General features: G+C 51.4%; 1 protein-coding gene across 2 annotated transcripts; it reads left to right on the top strand.

The window, feature by feature from the left end:
- Window positions 1–6264: 6264 nt before the first annotated feature.
- DLL1 (delta like canonical Notch ligand 1) lies at window positions 6265–15145 on the top strand. Of its 2 annotated transcripts, XM_075495833.1 has the most exons (12): window positions 6265–6506; window positions 6961–7246; window positions 7467–7778; window positions 8086–8146; window positions 8419–8676; window positions 11116–11176; window positions 11655–11785; window positions 11925–12094; window positions 12233–12449; window positions 13169–13961; window positions 14079–14193; window positions 14586–15145. In XM_075495833.1, the coding sequence occupies exons 2-12, from the start codon at window positions 7187–7189 to the stop codon at window positions 14589–14591; spliced, it is 2184 nt and encodes a 727-aa protein (XP_075351948.1). In that variant the 5' UTR covers window positions 6265–6506; window positions 6961–7186; the 3' UTR covers window positions 14592–15145. The 2 variants fall into 2 exon arrangements, with proteins under 2 accessions (XP_075351948.1, XP_075351949.1); XM_075495834.1 differs by lacking the exon at window positions 6265–6506 and having other exon boundaries at window positions 6888–7246.
- The last annotated feature ends 10864 nt before the right edge of the window (window positions 15146–26009 follow it).

Raw genomic sequence — 26009 nt, 5'->3', positions numbered from 1 at the left:
ATGAAAGCGTCGCGCACCGAAATGGCTTGAAAACCCCCGAGTCGCACACGGGAGATTTATGTCGCCCCTTGGCTGCGCGGCCTGCTGAGCGGCGCTGGCCTCGGGTGAACAAAGCGGCCCACGGCGGCCTGGCGGGCGGCTCCAGCAGGGCCCGGCCCGGCCCGGCCCGGCCCGGCGCGGGGAGGGGAGGGGAGGGGAGGGGGCCGAGCTTGCCTTGCTCTGCGCGGCGCTGGCCCGCGGAGGGGAGCCCCCGGTTCCCCGGGGCGCGCCCCGGCGCGCAGCGCGGGATGGCGGCCTGGCTGCCGGCGTGCCGGCAGCGCGACCCGCTTCCACCCCGCCGGCAACAGGTGGGGACCTGAATAACTTCACATCTTGTCAGGGGGGAAAGAGGGACGTGGGGGAGCCGGTGGGAGGATTAGATCAGATGTGATTGCCGGTGAAAAATTAAACAGAGCGGTGCTCAGGGGAGCACAGATTAATATATTTGGTGACTCCGCGTGCACAAAGCCTCGCCATTGTAGCCGTGTCTGAATGCCTGTGAATAGGACGGAGCATATGTGGCCTGTCACCGCAGGTGCCCACATCTGTTCGTCTCCGGGCAGATGCTCTCAGAAAAGGGGAGAGCATTTCCAAAAGCTTGGGTCCGCCCCATCCATACCCATCCTCTCTCTCATAATCACCTTCTGCAGAGGAGTTTCTGCCCCCTTCTCCCCCCCGCCTTCCCCGCACATAGATGCGGAAAGAAATAAAAACGACGCAAATTGGAAGTGGCTCGGAGAGCCCTGGAAACATACGATTGAACTGCTCCCCCCCCCCCCCAAAGTTTATTAACAGCAGGTTTTGCGCTGCAGCCAGCGCACAATGCACAAGACGTGCACACCGTGCAAAGGGGGCTGCAGGCCACAGGGGAACAGAAAAACCCTTCGTGCATGAAATGCAGTACGGTACGGCGGCACACTGTGCTGGCTGTCACAGGGAAGAGGAAGAGTGGTCTGTGCGGCTACTGTCAGGAGTGGTAGTTTGCAGCTACTATTTACAGTTCTGGCTTAAGATGATGAACAATAAAACCGGGGAAAAGAGACGAGAGGGTTTCCCTATGAGAACTGGTGAACGCAGCGAGTATTGCTACTGAAGTCGGTAGTAGAAGGGAGTATTTCTAGCCATCCAGCGAAATCTCGTAGCCGGAATGCAAAACATTTTTCTGAGAAGTGCCGTCATGTTTTTTATCCCACGTACATGATCTGAGCCCAGTCACTCCCCCTCCCTGCTCTGTGACACCGCGCCGAGACAAGCCAGGCCTCAGTGCTGCACGGGGTTATGCTGGGCTTGCCCGATGGGGCAGGCGGGGTGCTGGGGCACAGGGTCCAGGATCACGGGCTATTTCGGGTTGGAAGGGACCTCAGAAGGTCATCTGTTACAAACGCCATCCGTGTTTTTTAGAGTGGCGAAGATCGTGAGTGTCCTCGGAGTGAAAGGGGGGCAAGGAGGCCAGTTCTCCAAATGGGAGGCTGAGCTGCTGCCCAGAGGGGCGCGGGCAGTGAGAGTATTTGAATCGCCGTGTCCCAGAGCTGAGACCGGGGGAGGCAGCGGGACCCGCCCGGCCCGGGGCACCCACGGGAAGTTTGGGGGGAAGATGCTGTCCCGGACCGGGGGGAGCCCGAGGGCCCGGGGGAAGCCTCCTTCCCCCGGGGCCCCTGATGTCCCCTCGTCCCCGGGAGGCCCCGCGGCTCTGCCCCCCGGGCGGGCGGTGCGCGCCCTGGCAGGGGTCCGCAGCCCTTCACCCTTCCCGCTTTGGGAGCAAGGACAGCTCACGCACACGAGTGACCGACTTTATCCCTCGTAGTTTCCCACGAGCAAAATCCCGTCGGAAGCAAGCCAGGGAGCAAACCCAAACAAACAAGTAGCGCAGGGGAGCGGGGCGGGGGGGGGCGGGGGGGGCTCGCTTTCTCCTCGTGTGCAATCAGTAAAACACATATAGGGGCCACTTCGGGATTTGCTCAGGGAAGGGTTGGAGAGCAGCTGGCTGCGGTAATCTCCTCGGGAGACAAAGGAATGCCCCGTCGGTCCCAGGATCACAGGTAAACACACAACTATTGTCATGAAAATGAGGGGCTAGGATAGGGCCGGAGCAGATGATTTGCGATTTGAAAAAGGGGGCTGGGGGGGAGGGAAGGCCCGGAGCTGCTTATCTATCATCTGGCCTCGCTGTGTGCCAGCTGAGCCACGCGACTGCCCTTTCTTATTCTAATCAGCACATGCCTTTGCAACTTTGGGCTAACCTACACGCTAAACTTCTTAATCCCTCTCCCCGCACACGGCAAGGGCGGCGGAGCGCCCCTCCGCCACCGCGGCACCTCCACGCCCCCCGCGCCCGCCGCCCACCCGCCTCGGGTCGGGGCGCCCGGCGGCGGGGCCCCGGGCAGCGCCGGCACCCCGGGCACGCTGCCGAGCCCGGGGCAGGCGGGGGAGCCCGACCCGCGGCCCGGCGGCTCCCCGCCTGCCCTCCATCGCGTCCCGTCCCGTCCCGTCCCGTCCCGTCCCGTCCCGACAGGTGAAGGGGGCGTGCAGGGAGGGCTGCGGCGGAGGGGCAGCCGCGCAGACATACCTCCGTGGGGACTAGAGACCTAATTAAAATATTATGCACACTCGGCTACACATAGCTCCACACGTACACGTCCCTCCGCCGACGCACCGTTCGCCATATGCCCGGAGCCCTCCGTCCCGGGAAAAATCAGGGTTGCGCGCCAGCGATGGCAGCCCGTCGCCCTAATTAACAGCTCCCCCCCGCCCCCCCCCCCCCCCCCCCGCTTTGAAGTGACTTTTCCCATAATCTGGCTCGCTTAGAAATAAAAGCTGCGGCTGATGCGGAGCTCTCGGCCGCGCTGCTGCGCGGCGGGACCGTAAATCCTCGCCGGGGCGGGAGGGGGGGCCGGCGTTGCGGGAAGGGTATCAATTAGGGGCAGGGAGGGAGCGCACAATACCCCACCAGCCCCGGCGAGCCGCTGGCAGGCGGGGCCGGGCTCGCCGCGTCCCGGCCGTGCGGGGTCACCGCGCCCCGGCGGGGCCCCGGGCACCGCGCCCGCCCCCGGGGGGTCCCGCCGCCGGCTCACCCCGGCGGGGCGGGCGCGGGCGGGCAGGCCGTCGGGCGGGACCGGCCGCCCGTCCCCGGCAGCGGGGGTCGGTGGCGGTGCGCGGGCGCGGTTGTCACCGCGGGGGCGGCGCGGGGGGCGGCGGGGGGCGGCGGGCGAGCGCGGTGCGGAGACACGCGGTTGGGAGCGAAAAAGCGCCATTTGGTTGGGAGCAGATGGCTGGCTGGGGGGCTGATCGCGTCTAAAGGCGTGTCATCCCCCTTCAGCGAGAATCCCTAAGGGCTCCCCTTGTCTTCGAAATCAATGAAAATTAAAGTGCAGAGAATGGATGAATAGTTAGACCTCGAGTCCCTCCTTTGTTCGCCTCAGCTACTGGTGGGCAGGAGTTAAACTACAACAGCCTCCTATAGAAACACTTAAGTTAAACAGTCTCCCCGTTAGCCCGGCATCTGAAAGAGAGAGGGAGAGGGGGGAAAAAAGCAGAAAAAGGAGCTTTCTGCTTGATTTCCCCAATACAGAATCGCGTGGCATAAATTAAGCCGGAGAAGAATGAGCGCCGTGGGCAGGATCCTGCCGGCTCTCACGGCGCCTTTCAGTCACGCTCAGCAGCGGTAATCGAGAAATCTGTGCCACGTCAATTTAACAAATACCCGGTACCGAAGGGGGGTTGTTAAGGATTTGGGGGCAAGTTTTTTCGGGCTTTTTTTTTTTTTTTTTTTCCCCTATCGCTGGGTTAAAGCCCTCGCGCGTGTAACTTTTTATTTCCAGTTTTTTAAGCAAGGGGATGCTAATGGACCAACTTTCTATCTCTCGTAGATTAAAAGATCCGCGGTGATATATCACTTCTCGCCTCCACCGACGAGCTACCCAAAAATTTCCAGGCAGATATTGCCCCCCCTCCCCCGCCCCACTCGCTTAGTAAACCCGATACGAAAAGATTTTTTTTTCCTCTCTCTCTCTTTCCCGGGGAGAACGCCGCAGCAAAGTTTGCGAAGCAGCGGCAAGCCACTTGAAAAGATGTTGACGCTAGGTGGCAAAAGTAATGTGCAGTGAAATCCGGCCTTGCTGCGGGGTGCACCCCCCCGCTCCCCGCTGCAGAGGCTGGGCACGGCGGGGGCGGGCGGCCCATCCTCCGCCGCCCGCTCCGCTCCCTCCCGGGCCGCCTTCCCCGCGCCCTCGCACGGTGCCTGCGGGACCGCTGCTCCCCTCTCTGCCCAGACATAACTCCGGGGTAAAAAAAAAAACAAAAAAAACAACAAACATTCCTGTACATTTCAGCGTTCTCTTAAGCGTCGAGGGGCGGGGAGAGGGGAGAAGGAGAGTACCTGTATGCAGATGGCTCGTTCGGCCGAAACCGGCTGTAAAGGACGCACGTGTTGGGCGGCGAGTCGTTGCAAAAGTCTGGATGGTTGTTTAAGTTCCGAGGGTACCGGCCTGGGTTTGGGGTGGGTGCCCCGAACCCCCAGTAAACGAACGTGGGCTGCTACACTCCTGGAACAGTCAAGAAGAGCTGGGCTGAATGAACTCATTAGTGATTTTCTTTTAATTGGTATTACCCAATGCTTTTACTCTAAGAAGTCTTTAAGAATTTTTTTTTCCTAGCGCATTGTAGGATAATTTGTGATCAAGACATCTGCTTCAATGAAAGTCACATTTTGCCATGCAAATGCACGTTTCAACCCAATAAAGTCGCCATAATAAGGCTTTTAGCACGGCATACCTACAGTGAGGTTATTGTAGCCAAATCCTCTCCTTTCGCCCACAAGCTTAATCTGCGCTGAAATGATCTGTTACAATTAAAATGACATTTACAGAGACAGTTACACCTTGCATCCTAATGAATCCGCCTGCGCCTACCCAAGGTGTTTAAACAGAGGGCCCGAACAAAGTGGAAAACCCCGCTCCGAGTGACATGCCAGAGTCGCCCTCCAACTTTTATCCCCGCTTCCATCCGTCATTAAGAAGCTGCTCAAATGGTAATCATCTCTGGTCCCTCTTTCACCGCACCAGTAAACTCCTTTCCATGTTTTTAAGATCAAAACAAAAGTTCTAGTGTCTGATGGATATGTAAAAAAATAATAAGGTGACGGTTGGGGTAAAGTTGGGTTGGGTTTTTTTTTTTTTTTTCTTACGGAGGGGGGAAGTGCTGGAAGGGATTTCTTTAAAAAATGTGCGGACATTGTTGTAGAGGCAGTAGCGTGCGCCGAGGGGAGCTCTTTCTCTCCCTCGCATTGTGCAGGGAGCAGGTGCTGTCTACATTACCATACAGCTGAGAGCACAAAGAGCTAACTGATTCAGCCCTCACACAATAACAAACGGCCTTAATGACAGCCACGCGAACGACACACACCAAACTCACTTTTTACTAAGCTGAAGGAGGAAAAAAGAGAGAGAGAGAGGGCGAGGTTGCTGGCGATGATGATGATAATCATAGAGGGGTGCGGGACCCGGGCGGAGCGGGTGGCTCTCTCCGGCAGCGGCGGTGGCGGGGACGGGACCCGCCGAGCCCCGCAGACGGGTCCCCTCCACGGGTCCCTCCGCGGAGCCGCCCGCGCCCTCCCCCGCCGCCGGGACCCCCGGGGACCCCCGGGGACCCCCCTTCCCTCTGCCGGCGGGATGAGCGCCGTGAGCGGAGCCAGGGGAAGAGCCGGCGCCGGCTCGGTTCGCTCAAATTCGTCCCCCCTCCCCAATTGTCCCGGTTATGCCAGGGGAAACGCGGTGTGAATTTCAAGGGATCAGATTCCCCTGGTTGGGGCTCGCTGGCTCCCACCTCCCTCGTCCCTTTAAAGCCGAAGATGCCCCTTGGAGTGGTCGTGACCAGCGAGTGAGTTAGTTACTTTTTGGGGGCCCGGCGGCTGCTTTGCCCGTTTCCAGAGGTAATTGCAGCCCGCCGTCCCCGGGGTTGTTTTCTCGCCGGAGCTCGTTGCGCTGCCTCTCTCCGGTGCAGAGGGGGTGTTACCCTCTCCCCGCAGCAGAAGGGGGATTCTTGCGGTTACCAAATTTGCAGGAATGTAAATGAGCACGTTTTGTGAGCGCGGAGGGGAGGGGGAGGAGGGTTGCACATTTTACAGCTCACTGACCATTTGGCGATCCATTGAGAGGAGGGTTTGGAAAAGTGGCTCCTTTGTGACAGCTCTAGCCAGATTGGGGGGCTGCTCATTTGCATCTCATTAGGCATGCAGGCGGCCGGCGGGATATAAGGGAGGCAGGCGCCCAAGGAGAGGCAGATCCTTAGCGCTTCACCCTCGGAGAGAGCCGCCGAGCCGCGGCGCAGAGCAGAGCCGAGCCCAGCAGAGCCGAGCCGAGCAGAGCCGGCACCCCCTCCCTCCCCCGTAGGAGCACACCCGGACACGCTCCGTGCGCCGCTATTGAGACACGAGCTTATTTTTGTTGGCTGGGATTCCTCTAAAAGCAAAAGTAAGCCCACAACAAGGAAAGAGAGCTTCGCTTCTTTTGCAAAAAAAAAAAAAAAGGGAAAAAAGGGGATCAAGGCTCCGACGTGACCTGCCGCCCGCCGCCGCTGCCGTTTGACACCCGCCAGCCCCGACGTGCGCAGGGCGAGCGCAGCCGCGCAGAGCCGCGCAGAGCCGCTCCCGCACCTCACCGCACCGGGAATTATCGCCGCTGCCGCCGCGTCCGCCGCTGCCTCTGCAGGGATTTGCAGATCGCCGATTTTTAATCTTCCTTGGGGAGCATTTTCTCTGCCTCTGTTGGGAATTAAGTTGCTTTTATTTTTTTATTTTTATTTTTTTCTTCCTGGAGAAAAGGAGGAGCACCGTGGATTGGGAAAGAAAAAGAGTTTAGCAGATTAATCTTAACCCCTTTTTTTTTTTTTCTTTTTTTCCTTTCTTTTTCTTTTGCCATCCGAAAGAGCTGTCAGTCGCCGACAGGCTTCACCTAGAGGTATCGACAGAGGGAAAAAAAGTCAGAGACACTCCTGAAAGAAGGAGACCGTGACACTAACTCTTCCAGCTCTGCTGGGGCGAGCGGCTTTGGCCGCTGTGTTTTTCCCTTCCCCCGAGAGACACTTTCCCCTTTCCCCTCTGACGAGAAGACAAGGGGGAGGAAAGCGAGGGCACCAGAGCTGCCCCTCCAAAATGGGAGGTCGGTTCCTGCTGACGCTCGCCCTCCTCTCGGTGCTGCTGAGCCGCTGCCAGGTAAGTGCCGCCGGGGCGGGGGGCAGAAGTACCTGCGGCCGTCCCTGCCCCGGGGGTCCCGCGGGGGTGCCGAGGGCCGTCGCCGCCTGTTGCAGCCGGGAGAGGCGGGGAGGGGGGTCGGGGCGGGGGGTGCCGGTCCGGCTGATGCCCGGCGGGGCTGGGGTCGGGCCAGGGGAGCGGGCTGCTCGGCGGGCTGACGGCCGCTGTCCCCGCCCCGCAGGTCGGCTGCTCCGGGGTCTTCGAGCTGAAGCTGCAGGAGTTTGTCAACAAGAAGGGGCTGCTCAGCAACCGCAACTGCTGCCGCGGGGGCGGCCCCGGCGGCGGCGGGCTGCAGCAGTGCGACTGCAAGACCTTCTTCCGCGTCTGCCTCAAGCACTACCAGGCCAGCGTCTCCCCCGAGCCGCCCTGCACCTACGGCAGCGCCATCACCCCCGTCCTCGGCGCCAACTCCTTCAGCGTCCCCGACGGCGCGGGCGGCGCCGACCCCGCCTTCAGCAACCCCATCCGCTTCCCCTTCGGCTTCACCTGGCCCGTAAGTGGGGGGCGGCGCGGGAGGGGGCGGCCCGCGTCCATCCCGTCCCGTCCCGTCCCGTCCCGTCCCGTCCCTTCCCGTCCCCTCCCCTCCCCTCCCCTCCCCTCCCCTCCCCTCCTCTCCTTTCCCCCCCCTCCCGTCCCACCCACCCGGGCCACCCCAGCCGGGCGAGCGCCTTTCCAAGGGGCCACCGATCCCCGGGGGTGTCTGGGGGGGTCCGATAACTCCGGGGGGGCTGTGGGCGCTGCCCCCTGGCCCTGCCTGCTCTCACGCTCTCCCGGTGGGTTGTCTCTGCTCCTTTCCCCAGGGCACCTTCTCGCTCATCATTGAGGCTCTGCATACGGACTCCCCTGACGACCTCACCACAGGTAACTGTCCCGAAACAGACTCTTCCCCGGAATAATCCCAGCCCTGCAGCCCCACTCGGCCCCTCTCCCTGCGGTGTGCAGCGCGTTCCCCCCATCCCATCCCTGGTCCTCTTTGGGAGACCATGGGAAGAGAGGCCAACCTGTTGGCACGCAGCCCTATCATCCTGCCTCTGTGGCTCCCCTCCCACCAGAGACCCCCGGTGGAGCGCCTTCCTACGCCCCTGCCTGCTTCGGGCTTCCTAATCACGCCTCTCCTCTCCACTTCCACACAGAAAACCCCGAGCGCCTCATCAGCCGCCTGGCCACCCAGAGGCACTTGGCGGTGGGTGAAGAGTGGTCCCAGGACCTGCACAGCAGCGGCCGCACTGACCTCAAGTACTCCTATCGCTTCGTGTGCGATGAGCACTACTACGGAGAAGGCTGCTCCGTCTTCTGCCGCCCCCGGGACGATGCCTTTGGTCACTTCACTTGTGGAGAGCGTGGCGAGAAAGTCTGCAACCCGGGCTGGAAGGGCCAGTACTGCACTGAGCGTGAGTGTCCACCTTCTTGTCTCCCCGGGCGCCGGTTGCAGCAGTGTCCCCTGAGCTCTCGGCGGGGCGTTTCTCATCAGGCCCCATGGGAGAGGGGGAACCAAGCTACAGTGGGTGGAGATCTGGTGCTGCGTACAGGCTTTACTGGTGCGGAGGACGGGAGGTCCTCAGCATTGCCACAGAAAGTTAATGCAGACAGCCCCTTCTCAAGCTAATAAGGTGTCAGTGCCAACATTACGCTCTCGCTCAGTTGCTGTAGACATCAAAGCTGATAGCAAAATGTTTAGCAGTTGCTTGAGGATTTATTAAAATATATCAGGACTACTTTTTATACCTAGCCACCCCTTCAACCATGGTACATTGATATCATCATCTACAGGGTACATGGCTTCAGGAGAGGGAGCGAGGCTTTGGCAACATCCATACGGCAGGCCTATTGGTAGGCTTGTTATGGTCTGATGTCTTGCCACCTTGTATTGAGAAAAGTATTGAGAGGTCCAACATATTCTCTGTGGCCTTTAGCCCGTACATTTCTCATTTGGGGTACTCGTAAACTGCCACTAACAGAGATTGTTGCACCTGGAGCCACAAGAACATTGAACTTCTTCCCCATCTCTCTTTTGTGCCATTGCCATGATCATTACTGCTAATAAAGTAGTGAGGGACGTGAGTTTTAAAGTACACCTGAGCTTGAAGTTGTTGAGGAATGTGGTGTGTTGATACAGCAGGAAAAGCTGGGACAGTAAGCAGATCACAGAGAGGATAGTCAGGGATGTCAGATACCTGCAGCTTTGTACAAGATTGCCGCCCTTTGTAGATACGTAGGGCTGTACACCCAAACATGCACACAGAGCTCCTGCTGCAGCATGTGATGGCATTCTCTGTTTGTGTGTATACAGGGATCTGAAGTACGCTGGCAGATGACGTACTGGGCGAGTGCTCCTCTCCAGTCATCAAAGGGCCAGCCAGGCAGGGAGAAAAGAGTTACAGGCTGTAAAGCAGCTTCTCGGTTCTCTGCTTGTTGTGTTTTGTTTTTCTTAAAGCCCACCTACACTGTGGTCTCAGGTGAGCTGCTATCAAACGAGCCCAGACTGATTATTCACAGTGTTAGTGGATGCTTTTAGCAGTTCATGGTACAATGTTGCACAATAAACAGCAGGCAGAGGGGCTCGCGTTTCCTTTGATAGTGTTTTAAATGGGAACTACAACCTTTCCCATGATCAAAAGTGCCTAGCCCAGTTGTGTCAAGGGGTGGGGAAAAAGGAAGCATTTTGATAATGAGCTCTTTAGGGGCTGTCAGCACTTTTGGATGCCTGTACATCGCTGCTCTTCCCATAGCGAAGGAGAAGGCTGTCCGTCTTTCCTGACTCGTTACGTACGCTCTTCGCTCTGCTTTCCCTCTCAGAAAAAAACAGCTTATAACAGCGACACAAACCTACTAGGCAGGGGAGATGTGTTTATGTGTGCATGCAAAAAGAATGTTTTGCCGTTAGCGAGCGGAGCTGCCAGTCGCAGATTGCTTCCCGTCGCCTTGCCCCCAGCTCCATTCTTTCCAACTTGGAGGCGATCTGATTATCAGCGCCGATTCTTTCCTTCTTTTTCTCCCCCCCGCCCCCTTCCTCTCGCATGCCATTGTCTCCGGCTGGCTTTGTTGAATTAAAACTTTGCAGTGCCTGCTTAATGAGTTCCATAACCAGGCGAAGTAATGAGCAGAAGTCCCTTTTTTCCCTTCCCTCATCCTCCCTCCCGCTGGCCCGCTTACCTCTTTTACCAGGGCTGCACCCACCCTCCCGCCCCTTTTCGGAGCGGGGCGGAGGGGGGGAAGGAGGGAGGAAGAACTTTAGACTTATTTATTTGAATAAGAAAAAAAAAAAAGTTTTTTTGCAGCGAAATCACGCGCGTGCCATAGATTAGCTGTGGGCAGGGATAGGCTGCCCGGCCGCCGGCCGCCGGCCTCATTGGCTCCGGGGCCGGGGTATTGTTGCAGTGGGGCAGCTGCTGGGAGAGAATAGACAATAGAGCAGCTGTCTTGCACTGGCACCCTGCACACCAGCTGTCCACTCTTATCTGCACACACACTTTCGGGGGATATTAAGAGGTGGAGCTGTGTGCATAGAATTGGAAAAAAGGACTTCTGACCCTCACTGGGAAGGGAAGGGGGGTGAGGGGCTGTGGGGAAGGCAGCAATTGTGAGCCCTCTTTTGTCTGTGTGCAACTGTATTAAGAAGAATGCTCATCCCCGGTGATAAGTAAAGTGCCCAGTTACGGGGCGAGATCAATACTCCTGCAGACTCCAGAGATTAACTCAGCTGCGCTTAACTGCCCCGACCTAGTAAAAGGGGCTCGCTCCCCACCCGCAAGGTGCGCTCGGGATCGACTTGTAAAAGGGAGGCGTTTGGCCCCGGTGCTGACATCTCTCCCTGCTTGGTTTGTTTACAGCAATTTGTTTGCCTGGATGCGATGAGCAACACGGCTTTTGCGACAAACCTGGGGAATGCAAGTAAGTTTTTCACTCCCCTCCTGCTCCCTTCTTTGTCTTTAACGTTGATGCTCTGGTGTTAAGTAAGCCATTGGTCATTTGAAGGGTCGGTTTAAATGCCTTTCTTCATATTAGATGGTAATTTGAGAAATCCAGGTGATGCCAGATCAAAGTATTAATCTACAAGTCAAACACCAGTGCCATTAATATTAACCTAATGAGTTTACAGTGCTGTGTGTAAGGTTTAGCTGTTTGTTATTAGAGTAAACAAATTAACTACTTGGAACCATGGGTCTATCTAAGGAAGTGGAAGAAATAGCGGGGACCGATGAAAGCTGATGCTACAGTTGGACTCGGTGACTTTCTCACATGAAGGATCACTGAGGGCTTTTAGGAAACTTGATCCCTGGCATCAGTGTGTTTGCAGAGTTTGCGATAGGGTTTCCAACTGTGAGAAGTCTAAATCTGACGAAACTTTGTTGTTGGTTTTTTTTTTCAGATGCAGAGTGGGTTGGCAGGGGCGATATTGTGATGAGTGCATCCGATACCCAGGCTGCCTTCACGGTACCTGTCAGCAGCCGTGGCAGTGCAATTGCCAGGAAGGCTGGGGTGGCCTTTTCTGCAACCAGGGTGAGTTCTCTGTCCTTGCCTGAGTGTCTGTTTTAAAACGCAGAAAGCAGGCAGCTATTTCCAGCTCACCCACCCTGTGCTAGCCTTTCAAAGTAGCAAGTATCTTCACTGTCCTCTTTTTAAAAAAAATCTTTTACAGACCTGAACTACTGCACCCACCACAAGCCCTGCAAGAATGGTGCCACATGCAGCAACACTGGTCAGGGGAGCTACACTTGTTCTTGCCGACCCGGGTACACAGGCTCCGACTGCGAGATTGAAATCAATGAATGTGACGCCAACCCTTGCAAGAATGGTGGAAGCTGCACTGTAAGTTTGAGTTGCTTGTGCTATCTGAAAGCCCAAGGGAGGAGTTAATGTCAGTTTTGCTGATTTTCAAAATCCCTTTTTGGATTTCAAAGCAACTTCAGAGAAATATTTTGACCATTTCTCATTTCTTCCCCCCAGGATCTTGAGAACAGCTATTCCTGTACCTGCCCCCCGGGCTTCTATGGTAAAAACTGTGAGCTAAGCGCAATGACTTGTGCTGATGGACCATGCTTCAATGGTGGGCGATGCACCGACAACCCTGATGGGGGATACAGCTGCCGCTGCCCACTGGGCTATTCTGGGTTCAACTGTGAAAAGAAAATTGATTACTGCAGTTCCAGCCCTTGTGCTAATGGTAAGGCCAAACATGCTACAGTGACCTTCTAAAAGGCGACCATCCAGTTACTTTGGCTTCTGGTCTGGAGTTCGTAACAAGGCCCACTGATCAATCATGGTCCATGCCATGTCAATAGTTGACTTGGTGGAGGAACTGTACTTAAAAAGTAATGGTGTGGTTTGGGCCACTGCTGCAGATCACATTTTCTCGAGGGGTGACTGTGGCCAGGTAACTTGGCCTGAAGCTTCATGCATAAAAATGTGGAAGATTATACTTGCAAACGTTTTGCAAAGACTCTTTGAGGTCTGTGGATGCAAAATGCCATACAAGTGCTAAATATTATTACTTGTAATCTGGTAACAGTAATCTTTCTCTTTTGATTAAACTAGTGAAGACTTTCTTTACTGCAGTCCTCCTCATTCATTGCCACTCAAACTCTGTAACATGAGATTGTGGTGTTAACCTGATCTGGACTAGCTTTGTTGTCCAAGCTGAGTGAAATGTTAAAAAGGGAACAGGATGGAGAATGAAAAATAGATCTGATTAACAAATATCTTCCTTAAAAAAACACCTGTACTTTTTATGGTGGATCAGACTTGGCAAAGCTTGAGCTAACCTCTCAAAAAGAAAGCTTTTCTCGGCTGCCGGTTGTGACGGTCGCCCTGAGAGCAGCAGGTGGGAGGCTGTCGGATCTGGCTGCCCACCACTCAGCGCTTGTCCCCCTTGATGTCTTGCAGGAGCCCAGTGCGTCGACCTGGGGAACTCCTACATATGCCAGTGCCAGGCTGGCTTCACTGGGAGACACTGTGATGATAACGTGGACGACTGCGCCTCCTTTCCCTGCGTCAACGGAGGGACCTGCCAGGATGGCGTCAATGACTATTCCTGCACCTGCCCCCCGGGATACAATGGGAAGAACTGCAGCACCCCGGTGAGCAGATGCGAACACAACCCCTGCCACAACGGGGCCACCTGCCACGAAAGAAACAACCGCTACGTCTGTGAGTGCGCCCGGGGGTATGGCGGGCTCAACTGCCAATTTTTGCTCCCCGAGCCACCTCAGGGACCAGTCATCGTTGACTTCACCGAGAAGTACACGGAAGGCCAGAACGCCCAGTTCCCCTGGATCGCCGTCTGCGCCGGGATTATTCTGGTCCTCATGCTGTTGCTGGGGTGCGCTGCTGTGGTCGTCTGCGTCAGGCTCAGAGTGCAGAAGAGGCACCACCAGCCTGATGCCTGCAGGAGCGAGACTGAGACCATGAACAACCTGGCGAACTGCCAGCGCGAGAAGGACATTTCCATAAGTGTCATTGGTGCCACTCAGATTAAAAACACGAATAAGAAAGTAGACTTTCACAGCGATAACTCTGATAAAAATGGCTACAAAGTCAGATACCCATCAGTGGATTACAATTTGGTGCATGAACTCAAGAACGAGGACTCTGTTAAAGAGGAGCACAGCAAATGTGAAGCCAAGTGTGAAACGTATGATTCAGAGGCAGAGGAGAAAAGTGCAGTACAACTAAAGAGGTATCTCTTACATCTGAGTGCGGGGGGCAGCTTGACTCTGAAGGGGGTGTGTGTGTCTCATAGGTAGTGTTAAGCAACAGCCGTCTGACCTGTGTTGTCTCTTTTTGTCTTCAATAGTGATACTTCTGAAAGAAAACGACCAGATTCAGTATATTCCACTTCAAAGGACACAAAGTACCAGTCGGTGTATGTCATATCAGAAGAGAAAGATGAGTGCATCATAGCAACTGAGGTTAGTACACTGCCTGGCGGTTGGAACAGCAGAGAAAAGTCTCAGTGCGCAGCCCTCATCTAACACATGTCAAGGCAGCTAAACTGTTTTCCGTGGTGCCACAGTGATTTGTACCTATTGAAATCCAGCCAGCTCGAGTTTGTCGTGCTGTGGATCTTGTAAAGACAAGCTCAGTGACTTGCTGCTGTGGATGTTACGGGTACGACGACTTTTGCAGACAAGGGTACCATAACAGTGTGATTGTGGCCTGCTGACCCACCCCTTAGCATGCTTCATGCAGAGTCCATTCTTGCCCGGTGTAAAGAGAGAGCCCCGACCCTCTGCAGCCTTACAGCCCTCCTCTTACTTTCCGTTAACCTCTCCTGATCTCTGCTCGTGTTTTCTCTCACCAGGTGTAAACCAGAGGCGATATGACAAGGTGGTTGTTCAGAACAATTTCAGAGGAGACGTGCCCCGATGAATGCTGCTGAAAGAGGAATGGGAGATAGATTCCTTCACTGACTGCTGCTGAGAAACTAAATTCAGGCTTGAGCTGGTTCTCTACTGAAGTTAGCAAAGTGACTGCAAAATAAAGAAACAAGATGGACACCAGGCAAGGGTCTGTGTTCAAGGATTACTGTTGCACTGCCTTTTATGAATTTTATCATTGCACTATGGTCAGTTGCTTTTCTATATATATTTAAATGAATGGACTTAATTACTACATAAGAAGCATGCACTGCCTGAAGTGTATATTTTGGATTCTTATGAGCCAGTCTTTTCTTGAATTAGAGACACAAACACTGCCTTTATTGTCTTTTTTGATACTAAAATGTGTTTTTACTAGGTGAGAAAAAGTGTGTTATTTTTTTGAATCTGTAAAAATATTTTCATGATAATTGTAAAGCTTGAGTATTTTGTGATGTTCATTTTTTTATAATTTAAATTTTTTGGTAAATATGTACAAAGGCACTTCGGGTCTATGTGACTATATTTTTTTGTATATAAATGTATTTATGGAATATTGTGCAAATGTTATTTGAGTTTTTTTTACCGTTTTGTTAATGAAGAAATTCATTTTTAAAATATTTTTCCAAAATAAATATTATTAATGATAACCAGAGTGCTATGTTTATTCCATAGCCAATCATGAACTGACTGAACCTTGCAACCAGGCATCTGACAGGCTTCTGTGGACTCATGGGTGGATGGGGTAGGACCAAGACCTATCACAAAGACTGGGGAATAACTTGTTCTGTGTAGACCCCCCTCTTTCCTTTCCTAACCTTCTGAACTGTTAACCCTACGGTTGTGCTCACTCTTACCCCAAAGTCGAATGTCTGTCAAAACCTTGAGTAATGTTTGCTCAGTCATGTTGGGCTGTGTATATATAAACACATACGGCATCGCTTCCCGAGGAAGAGCGATGCGAGTGCGCTCCGTCACAATCCAGATGTGGGGCTCGTCATGACTCAGCTCTTCATTTCTCATAACCTCAAACACTTGCCTGGAGTCCAGGGGAGTTTGGGACATCCAGGGCACGCCGGCGAGGGCCCCCAGCTCAGGTCCTTGATGCACACGCATGGGATGTGAGCTCCCCCGGTCACACCTGCCAGGGGGTGGCACTTCCTTCTCCAGGAAAGGGTGACATTGAATTGACTGGTGGCCACAACTCTCCTGGCTATGATACCTCTCCGAAGTATTAGCTGCATCTTCAGTTTCCACTCTGCCCGTGGTGCCTGCTGCTTTCATATTGGAGCAGGGTGTGATCCCATCCCCTGGCTTGGCCCCAAATGCTCAGGCAATTTCCCCAGTTTAGTTTGCCCTAACTAGCTCTCCTTTAGGGTGTGCTGCATGTTAATTAGCAGAGGCCCTTCAGAAACAGGCAAAGTGTTCTTCCACTTCAGGAAAAAAAGGAAAATCTAGGAAATAGTTTCCTTTTTGATCTATTAAAGCTGAACCCAAATCATTGTGGGCCACCTTCCACAGCTTTGGGGAGCCAATGAAAATCTTCTGTTCCCATTCACTTCAGGGGAGGGGGATGCTATCCTAAACACAGAGAGTGGGATAGCAGATATAATCAAGCAATTATCGCAGCTGGTGATGTATAACTGTAAAGTATATATGTGCTCCCCTTGTTTTAGTGTAAGTAAGTACATGAACCACTGGAACTATACTTTGGTGTGAGGTCAATGGAAAACTCGCACTGACTGCATGGGCTTGTCTGTCTATAAGGCCTTCTCGCTAAGCCAAACCTTAGACAAGATCTACCGACTCACTTCTCATGAAGTGACCCGCCAGGGTCATCCTCTTCATTTATCCCAAAGTGTCTTTTTAGGGAGTTTTCATGAGGAGAGTGATGTGAGGTATTAAAAACCAGCCTGTCAGTGATGGTCTGAACAGCAATTTCAATCTGAGCAGTAACGTAACAACCTGCCAATAACCAGTCAATGCATCATATATTAAATGAGGCATGACGGTCTGTATGGCAGCAGGTGTTCAGAGCAACATAAGCTCACAGATTGGACAAACAAGTGAGACTGGGTAGGTTTTATTGCCATCTCTGTTGCTGATTTCCTCTTCAACCTTGGGGAAATCACTTTATTTCTCTGTTTCCGCTTCTTCCCAAGCTTTTTGGAGCAGGCTTGTGTCTTATGATGTACTGGACTTTGCACAGTCAGTGCCACGGTCTCAGCTGGACCCTCTTAATACTGCTTCTGTAGAAACAGCAGTAACGAACGGAAGGTCATTGATGGCTGACTGCCTCTGTAACGTTAGGTCTTCAGTGCTACAGGAAGTACTACTTTAATATGGTGGCAGGTAAAGGTCTGGAAAAGCACACAGCTCCTTGCTCTTGTAAAGAGGCACAGCATCGGCATCTACCTAACTTCGCTTAAAATTAAAACAGCTTCGGAAAGCTCAGTTTGTCCAAGCGTGCTAATTACCAGAAGTGCTGAGCTTGGTGAGCAAAGGAGAACGTACTGTGGGCAAAGAGAAGGGCACGGTCTTGTCCTTCTGAAGCACCTTCTGAAATGATGGCTACGCAGATGAGCCCAACGGCTTCTTCCATTTCTGTCTTGAGCAGGGTTGGGGCTACTGCCACATGTAGGATTTATTTCTTGTACAGGATTACTAAGTCCCCCAGGCCTGAGTGTGTGTGCATACAGGGGCTCTCAGTGACCAGAGCAGGGTGAGGCATGCAGCATGGAGCACTGCATGCACGCACGCTCCTCACCTTTAGTACCTGGGCCTTTCTGGGGAAAAAAATGGATGATCTGGGCAGGGTGTGGAAGCCTTTTGTATGTTTGTTTGAGAGAGAGAGGTTGGCACAGGCAGGGGCCGAGCTGTGCGTGCAGGCGGAGCGCACCACGGACAAGGGGCAGCGATGGTGCCTGCCTGCCTCCCTCCCGAGGAAGGGAGCTCTGCTGCCAAAAAGCGGCAGGAACCTCCCCGTCAGCAGGGTCTCCGAAAAGCCTCCTCGTTCTAAAACGAGAGGAGAGCCTGCCTGGGGAGCCCGTTTAGCCCGGACAGCTGAGAATTCAGGGCCTGATCCAAAGCCCATTAAAATTAATGGAAAGGCTCCAACGAGCTGCAGGGACACATGGCAGCGTGCCCCTCCTGACACAGCACGTCTCCGGCTCTCCCCAGGGACGCTGTACAGACCGATGCAGCGCGTGTCCCTGAGGGTGGGGGACGTGAAAGCCCACGGCCGGTCTAGCCAGGTCTGCCCCTGGCCAGCTTGTCCCCCCCGATGCCGGCCCACGCGCTGTGACAGGGCCTTGGGGCCTGGGGTCCCTCCTCAGGCTGTCGCTGTGGCACCGTCCCTTCATGCCCCCACCTCAACCTGCAACATCTCCTCCCCTCCGCCCTGCAGTGGCCGGGGAGGGCTCGGCCTCCTTCGGTGCCAGGTCTCAACAGGGTGGCCGGAGAGGGCACCCCTCAGCCCACGCCTCTGCCTGCAAACCTGTTTCTCTGTGGCAGGCGGCTTTTGCAGGGTTGTCAGGAACTTCGAGGCACTGACACAGCAGGAGAGGTTAGCTGCAGGGAGGTGTTAGCTGCCCCGTTTGTGGAAGGGGACTCTTTAAGCGAGGTGTGTCACAGCTTTCGAAATGCAGGAAGCTTTGGGTTCAGACAGCATGTCTTAGGTTTAATTGCAAGACACGGGTTTATAAATTGCTTTAAATTGATATTTGTGCTTACTTTGTACACAGTGCAGGAGGACAGCTTGGGTGTCAGGAAACTTAGGTACTATTCCTGGCTCCACCACAGACCTGATGTGTAACCTTGGGAGAGGAAGGATGGTCTTGTGGTCAAGGCGCTGCGGAGGGACTCAGCAGGGCCCCTTCTATTTCCAGTGCTCCCTCCAGACTTCCTGTGCAACCTTGGACCTGTGTCACTTAATCTTTCCAGGACCTTAGGAAAATGGGGGCCTCCTGGTTGTGCTAACAGGGAGAAGGTCATTTGTGCTTGTGAGAGGATACCGTGGTGGTGGGGAATGTTAAAATACTCTCCAAGGCGAGTAAGGCTATTTCCTATCTCTGCATGTCAGATTGCTTGTCTGCGAGGTGGCGAGCTATTTTTGCAAAACGCTTTCAGGTGCTTGCATGGAATAGAGACCCCTATCACAATTGAAACATCCATCATCTCGGGGAGGATGCGCAAACCCTGCACCAGCAGCAAGGAGACAAACTGGAGTGGGGAGGGAGGCAGATGCGGCGGTGTAAGCGTGGGTGCAGTGTGCGCAGGGGGGACGTGATGCAGCTGTGTGCCCGTGGCCCAGAAAGGATGCCACACATGGCAGTGTTAATGGGGGGCCACAGTGCCATCAGCCTCCTCTCACAGATCAGCACCTGCGATCGAGGTCTGTAGCCAGCTCTCTGCTGTAGCAGGCTCTCTTCCAGCAAAACCATTTTGCAGGTAGAGATGCAGATTAAACTTGGTGTGGGACTACGAGGGATGAGGAGGAAAGCTGCAGAAATGATACAGATAGGAATTCTCGACTGACAGACCCTGGGAAACCTCCCTATTGTAACAGCCTAACATCCGAAGTCATATATTTCAAAGAAAATGACCTGAGAACTACTTCTAGGCCAAATCCCAAACTGAGTAGCAATCTCTCATGATGCCTGGCATCTACTTCTGTCAGATGAATGGGGAGCCTCTCTGTTCCCTTCCCTCCTTGGGAGCCACTTCTTTCACCTGGCTGTTAAGACCTGGCTTTCTGCCTGTGTCTCTGCTACCTACCATGCAAGTCAGAGAAATCGAGAGCCTGGCTGCAAAAGACCCAATGTGCACCAGGAGGCAGATTTTCAGATGAAACATGGGGCCTACTGTTGTGAAAACGTGACGGCTGGTCCTGCTGCTCGCAGTGAGGCGGAGGTGGACGACAGCCCCGCTGCTGTGCGGGGGCTGCTGCCTGGTGAGCGGGGCAGGGAGGCGGGGGAGATGGGGCTGGAGGTCACAGCATCCTCGTGACAGGTTGGCTTTTTTTCTTGGGAAGAAACATCCCTGGTCTTTTCTCCTGCTACTGCTGCCTCATGCCCTGCACCAATAAATTCAACACTGCTGGGGTTGCTCTCTGGCCCTGCAGCCAGTCGGTATGGATTGGTCTGCATCCATAGTGTTAAAACTGCCTTGCTCTCCCAAACTGATTGCTTACATCCACACCGCCTGCGGGGAACAGCTCCTGCTTTGTGCCTAGGAACAGCCTGGGACACTGCTAACTACGGGGCAAAAGCATGGCAGGGACCACTGTAGCAATGCAACGTTACAGGAGCTGCTTAATTTCCCAGCACAGATGTATCCAGAGCATCTTAGTTAGTGCTATGTTCAGGAATGCCTTACTCCTTGGCATAGACAAGGAAGGCTGTGTGTCAGCTGTGGGGCTAACTATGAGGGTCAGTGCAGACTCATGTCACCTGCTAGGGGCAACTATATAAACTGGCATTGCTTACTTTAAAGCCTGCTCTATGCATGGGTTATATATGACCAGGGTGATTTTTTTCATGGTATAAAACTATACCAGCTGAATGGCCAGTGTGGATGCAGCTACATTGAAAGGAAGGTCACGTACATCAGTGCAGATACCTTCCCTTCCCTTGTTTATTTATCTAAACAGCGCTAGTAAAAGCAACTTCACACCACTGTGTTCTCCAGAGCATGGCTGTGTGGCTATAAAGATGCAGGTATAATTCAGAAAATACATGGCTGTTCGGACAAGGCGCGAGCACTTACAGCTGCGCGGGCTCAGGACTGCGTGTATCTCCACAGGGTAATTTCCCAGGGTGCTGAAGGCTGAGCAGGAGAAAGGATCAGGATGGGGGTGTCCTGTGTTCTCTTTCGTAACATGAAACTGGAACTTTGTGAGGACAGCACTTTCTGTGGGAAAGGACAGAGCAGATGATAGACAACTCTGACCAGCCCTTAGTGCAGGGAGGACACATGCTGCAGAGCCATTTCTGCACCCAGCTGCCACCACTGCCAGGATGTCCACGCTGGAGGCAGGTGATGATCATCTCTAAGCACAATTTTTACCTAGCAGAAAATTATGTTTTTCCACAACATTTCAAAGTCGATATTTTTATGAAGGAGATTTTCAGTGGGGAAACTGTTTTTCAGCTATGGTAAACTGAAATACCCTCTTGAAAAGCACTTATGAGTTTCACTTTCTTCGTGAAGCAAGATAGCAAAATGACAAGTAAGTGCTTCCCGGCAGACAGCAAACTAGCTGAAAACTTCCTTTCTTTTTCTTTTCTTTTTTTTTTTTTTTTGCTTTCCAAAAATAGAATTGATCCGGGAATTTATTTCATTAAAAATTTGTATATTTTACTTTTGATTTTGCTTTAGAATGTGAACATCTTTAAAGAGAAGTTCTCCCTCTCATCCCATTATCTGGCCCTAATTAGCACTTTAGTGGCCTGAGGAAGGTTGTGTTTAATACAAGCAAACTGCAGGATTTGGCCATACGTCAGAAAATACTTTTAATGGTAACTTGCACAAGGAAAAACTGGCATCCTCAAGAACAATAATTACATGAGGCACAAAGCATTATGAGATATGAACTCCTAGCATAAAAGGTTAATACTTTACCATTAATATAAATAAATTAAACCTCTTCAGAACGTTTTCAACAGGCATAGAGTCAAAATACCTCCTCTACATTTAAAATAAAAACTGTACGGAGGAGAATCAGGCCTCCAACACTTGGATCCAAGCTCCGCATCCAAGATAATTTGTCTATTACTTGTGTGCTTTCCTTTTCAAGGCACTAAGAGATTTTCCTTTACGAGGTTTTCCATATATGCAAACACGAGTGTTTACAAAGGCCACCTGTCTGAAAAATGTAAGCCCCTTGCTTCGGTCTGATTTTACCTTGGTTTGAATCAAAGGGCCCGTGGAATTCTCCATTGCCCCGCAGTGGTGATGGTTTGGCACAGCTGCTGCTGCTGCTGCTGCTGCGATTGCCGGCGTCTTTGGAAAAGTCAGATGCCCAGTGCTCTCGCTCAAAGCAAGTGGGATACAGAGCAAAAAACTAATGTGGAATGACTACATATTATGCTTGTCATAGCCTGTATCTTAATTTTCTTTCTTTCTTTCTGTATCAGTTTAAAGAAAGGAACTGTGAAAAATGTATGGTGTTGTGTAAGTTCTAATTGACTTCAGGAAGTGTTATCTGGAATGGCAGTTGTGAGCACACAAACTCAGCAGACTTATCTGCGTTATCTAATTACCAGACTATAAAGTTCTGCTGACATTTCCTTTTGATAAATACAATACACTGCTTTCTTTATCTATCTGTATTAAAGAAACAATGTTCTCCTAAATCCAACCCCATGCATGCTTTTTACTAAAACAATGTTATAAACCCCAAGACTAACAGAAACGTTGCCACAACTTCAGCAGTCCTAAATGAAAACAGTGGCTTTCAGATGAAAAACATTATCTAACGGTGGTAGGAAACCACTACAAATCTCAATGTTTAAACTGTGAATGAGCATGAAACAGATTTGACAGATACTTATTAAGCAAAGAGAGAGCTGGAAAAAGAAAAAGGAAACAAAGACCAGCAATATTACAGGTATGCTTGCATTTTTTCACTGCTGCTGATGTGCTTAACTATGTGCAGATGTATAGAATCATAGAATCATTTAGGTTGGAAAAGACCCTTAAAATCATCGATTTCAACCATAAACCTGCCACTGCCAAGTCCAGCACTAAATTATGTCCCTAAGCGCCACACCTACATGTCTTTTATATTATATATTATTTTGTATTATATATTGTTTATCATATATACAGTCATCATAGTGTTTATTACAAGGTTTTCAAATCAGGATTGCCAGAGCCAGCTGAACTTTCAGAACTCCCTTCTGCATGTGCACAGAAGGGTTTTGGATGATCGTGGAAAGCGGGACTTCCCACACCACACTTTGGTGCTGGAAGCCTGCAGGTAATGGATATAAAGGAAAGGTGCCTCTAAACAATTCTTGTTGCTGTTTGATCCCCTCTGTTTTCTTCTGCTATGCAAGAAGAGGTTTGGGTGCCTCCTGCACTGGGACGGGAAGGGGCAAGAGGCAGGCAGGGGCTGTTGCAGGAAAAGGTAAGGCAGGGCATCGTTTTGCCTGGGGAACCCCGCTCCTCCGGACGGTGGTGGGGAGCCAGGGGGGTCACAGAGCTGTGCTGGTGAGGGAAGGTGGGTCAAGAACCTCCTCACCAGCTCCGCAGGGGACCCTGGCTGGGCTTGATCTAAACAGGGAGATGGAAGCTCCGACAGAAGACAAAACTGACCTAGAAACACTACAACACCTGTAGCACTGAAACCCCAGTTTGTAAGCCCTCTGAGTTTCCATTTGCCCCAGTGAGAATTAGGCATAGGGGGGCCACGGTGGTTGCGGATCCTTTGGCACCTGTACACACCCACAGTCACTGTATGCCCCTGTGACCAACTAACCAGGGCATACCAAAGATTAGAGGCCGCACAAGTATTCAGCAAAAGATATGGGATGTTCAGTGCTTTTTAAACCTACATTTAGAATAAAGAAAGAACCCACAAGTGAAAAAGAAAAGCTGCGATACCATGCTGGGGTAGCTGTAAACACACGTTGTAGATCAAACGTAGACACCAAGTTCTGGGGATGTTCCAAAGAGCACTTTTCTATCAGATAGCTAGAAAAGATACCCATTTCTGTCAGAAATGCTAAAGGAAGTGTTAATGACGGGAATAAATAACAGGTGCTGGGAGCAGCTGTTACTGATTAATGACTTGTCTTTTTTTAAATAGGTTTTCTGTTGGGGGAATCAGACGTTTTCAGTAATGCTCCATTGTCAGACATTCGAGGAATGTTTTTTCCTTTTTCTAATAAAGTGCTCCCCCATTATTTCTAAGGCAAACCAGATTCAAGAATCAAGCTAAATTAATATTTGAGTTTCAGGCCATCAATAGTTGAGAAAAATCCAAACTATAATGCTTCTGAATTGCACAAATGACTGCTTTCTTTCCTTTCTTTCTTTCTTTCTGCCCATTTCCATCTTGTGTTCTCTCACTCTTTCTGTTTTTTTTCTCTCTTTACCTCTCCATCTCCCTCTTGCTGTTTACCGGAGGTACCTGGAGATGGTCATTCCAATGCTGTGTATATTTGGCCCTGAAGTTGCCTTTTTATAAGCATATGAGGGATGATGAGATTGAATGTTACACGAAAGACTGGCACTGCTGCCATTTTTCAATGATGAAGTAATTTAAAAGTCACTGAGGACAGCTCAGTGAAAACATCTGCTCTGTGCCTTGGGGCCATCAGAGAAGCAAGCAAAATAGTGTGATGGAAAACAATATGGAAAACACAGTAATAATTGTAATTATTTTTTATTTAATAATTTAATTTTTACATGCATCTAAAACCACTTCAGAAACAATGGCAAGTACCATAATATCCCATTTTTCAGCACAAAAATGAAGGCACAGGGACCTCTATCCTGGCCCTTTTGAAGTCAATGGCAATGCTGCTATTGACTTGGAGCTAGGATTTCTTACAGAAATCTAGGTCACCCAAGACTGCCTTTCCAGCAGTCTAGAGCCCCATCTCCCTGCATCCTAAAATGGACAGAGCCATAGTCAGTTCCCGTCTCTGCATTTCAAAACAGGTAGGCTCAAAACTGGAATGAACTGCAGAGGTTGACAGTGGAGGTGACAAGCCATATGTAAAGGCTTCTGTGTCATGATAAAATGCTAGGGTTTCCTTACTAAAGGGTAGGTAAAGATGGAACATGACAATACATGGAATAGTGAATTGGCTTCTCCTACTTGCTTGCTGGAAAAGGCCAAAGTAAGAGGACTTGAAACTACAACATGTAGTTCATCGGTGGAATTTAGTGCCTACGAACAATTCTGATGTCATTTCAGGAGCTTAGCATGCTTTAGAAAAGCATTGTTGTTCACATCAATAGCGAGGATCTCTACAGCTACATTAGAGATGATAACTAATAGAATGCAAGCCTTAATATGCTGAAGCATAACATTACCATACCTGGGCCATGTCATGTGTTACATACTCTTCCAAGGCTAGTTGATGTCCTTACTGTTCATTAAAAATCTTTGCCTCTTTCTTTTAAAGTGACTATTTAAAACCATCACCAAAGACAAGATGCAGTATTAAATAAACAGGGATTCGTTCTGGTTTAGAGACAGAGCTGAAGTGAAGAGTTGAGATTTGCTTCCCTGCTGTCTGGGAGTTTTCAGAAACTCTGAGTTATCTTCATCTGGTCTTGTTTTTTCATTCATCTGAAGATAATGTTAAAAATAATGCTATCATGCTATGACTTACATGTACCGAGCTCCTTAATTATCTTTGCTCATATAAGGAAAACGCGATGATTTGGCAACGGAGCTATAACTAAGGAAGAACACAGCACTATTCTGTACAAAACCAGTTACCTATGACAGTTTTGAAGAGAAAAGCAGATATAACTGTAAATATGAGGGGAAGAGGAGAAGGTTATGGTTAGGCAGAAGGTAATGGTCCTCACTGACATGGGTGACAAGGGCCATTAGCTTATGGTCTATGAGGATAAATCAGCCCCTGTTCTGTGCTGTGCACAGTGGTATCCACTGACTGTGGTTCCAGGGCGAGCAGTGCCACTTGCTGCGTCACCGCGGCCGCCTCCTGAGCCAAGCAACACCAGGGCTGCTTGTGGAGCGGTCCCAATGCAAACCTAGTGCTGTCTTGTGCCCTCAGCCCATTTGCAAGATGTAGAGATTGTAGTTCAAGGTAGCACAGACACATGGCTATGGTCCCAAGCAATTCTAGAGCATCCATGCACAGCAGTCTCTTTTTATCATCCACCCACTGTATTTCTCATCTGTAACCGCATCTAAGATTTTTTTTTTCAGCTGACATGACCCAAACAAAAAGTGTCTCTACATTTAGATTTGCTGATTGTTATGAACAAGCCACTTCACAGTGGTTCCAAGAAAACATCCTGGGCTAAAACAGTTTCTGAGAACATGAAGTGCCAACCCTAATGGATCTGTTTGGTTTTGCATGCTAGTCATGACCATCCCTGACTGGTTTAAAGATCTTCAAGAAGTGTTCCCTCTGCCCAAAGAAATCCATTCCACAGTTTTCAGCATCCCTCTCTGACAACCAGGATTTCAAATCCCTTTATCTGGAGACAAACAGAAAGAGTGTGCTTGTGGTGAATAATTTGAGCTGATATTCTTGCCAGCTGTTAAGGGACACATGCAAAAAAAAAAAAAAAGTCAGTGACATCTGGTCAGCACTGATATTTCCTAACAGAAGTATTTGTTTCGGGGTGGGGAAGGGGCGGTGGGGGTAAAGAGAAAT

This window comes from Mycteria americana, chromosome 3 (genome assembly GCF_035582795.1).
Source record: "Mycteria americana isolate JAX WOST 10 ecotype Jacksonville Zoo and Gardens chromosome 3, USCA_MyAme_1.0, whole genome shotgun sequence".
Classification (NCBI taxonomy): domain Eukaryota; kingdom Metazoa; phylum Chordata; class Aves; order Ciconiiformes; family Ciconiidae; genus Mycteria; species Mycteria americana.
This window is presented reverse-complemented; position numbering and strand designations above follow the sequence as displayed.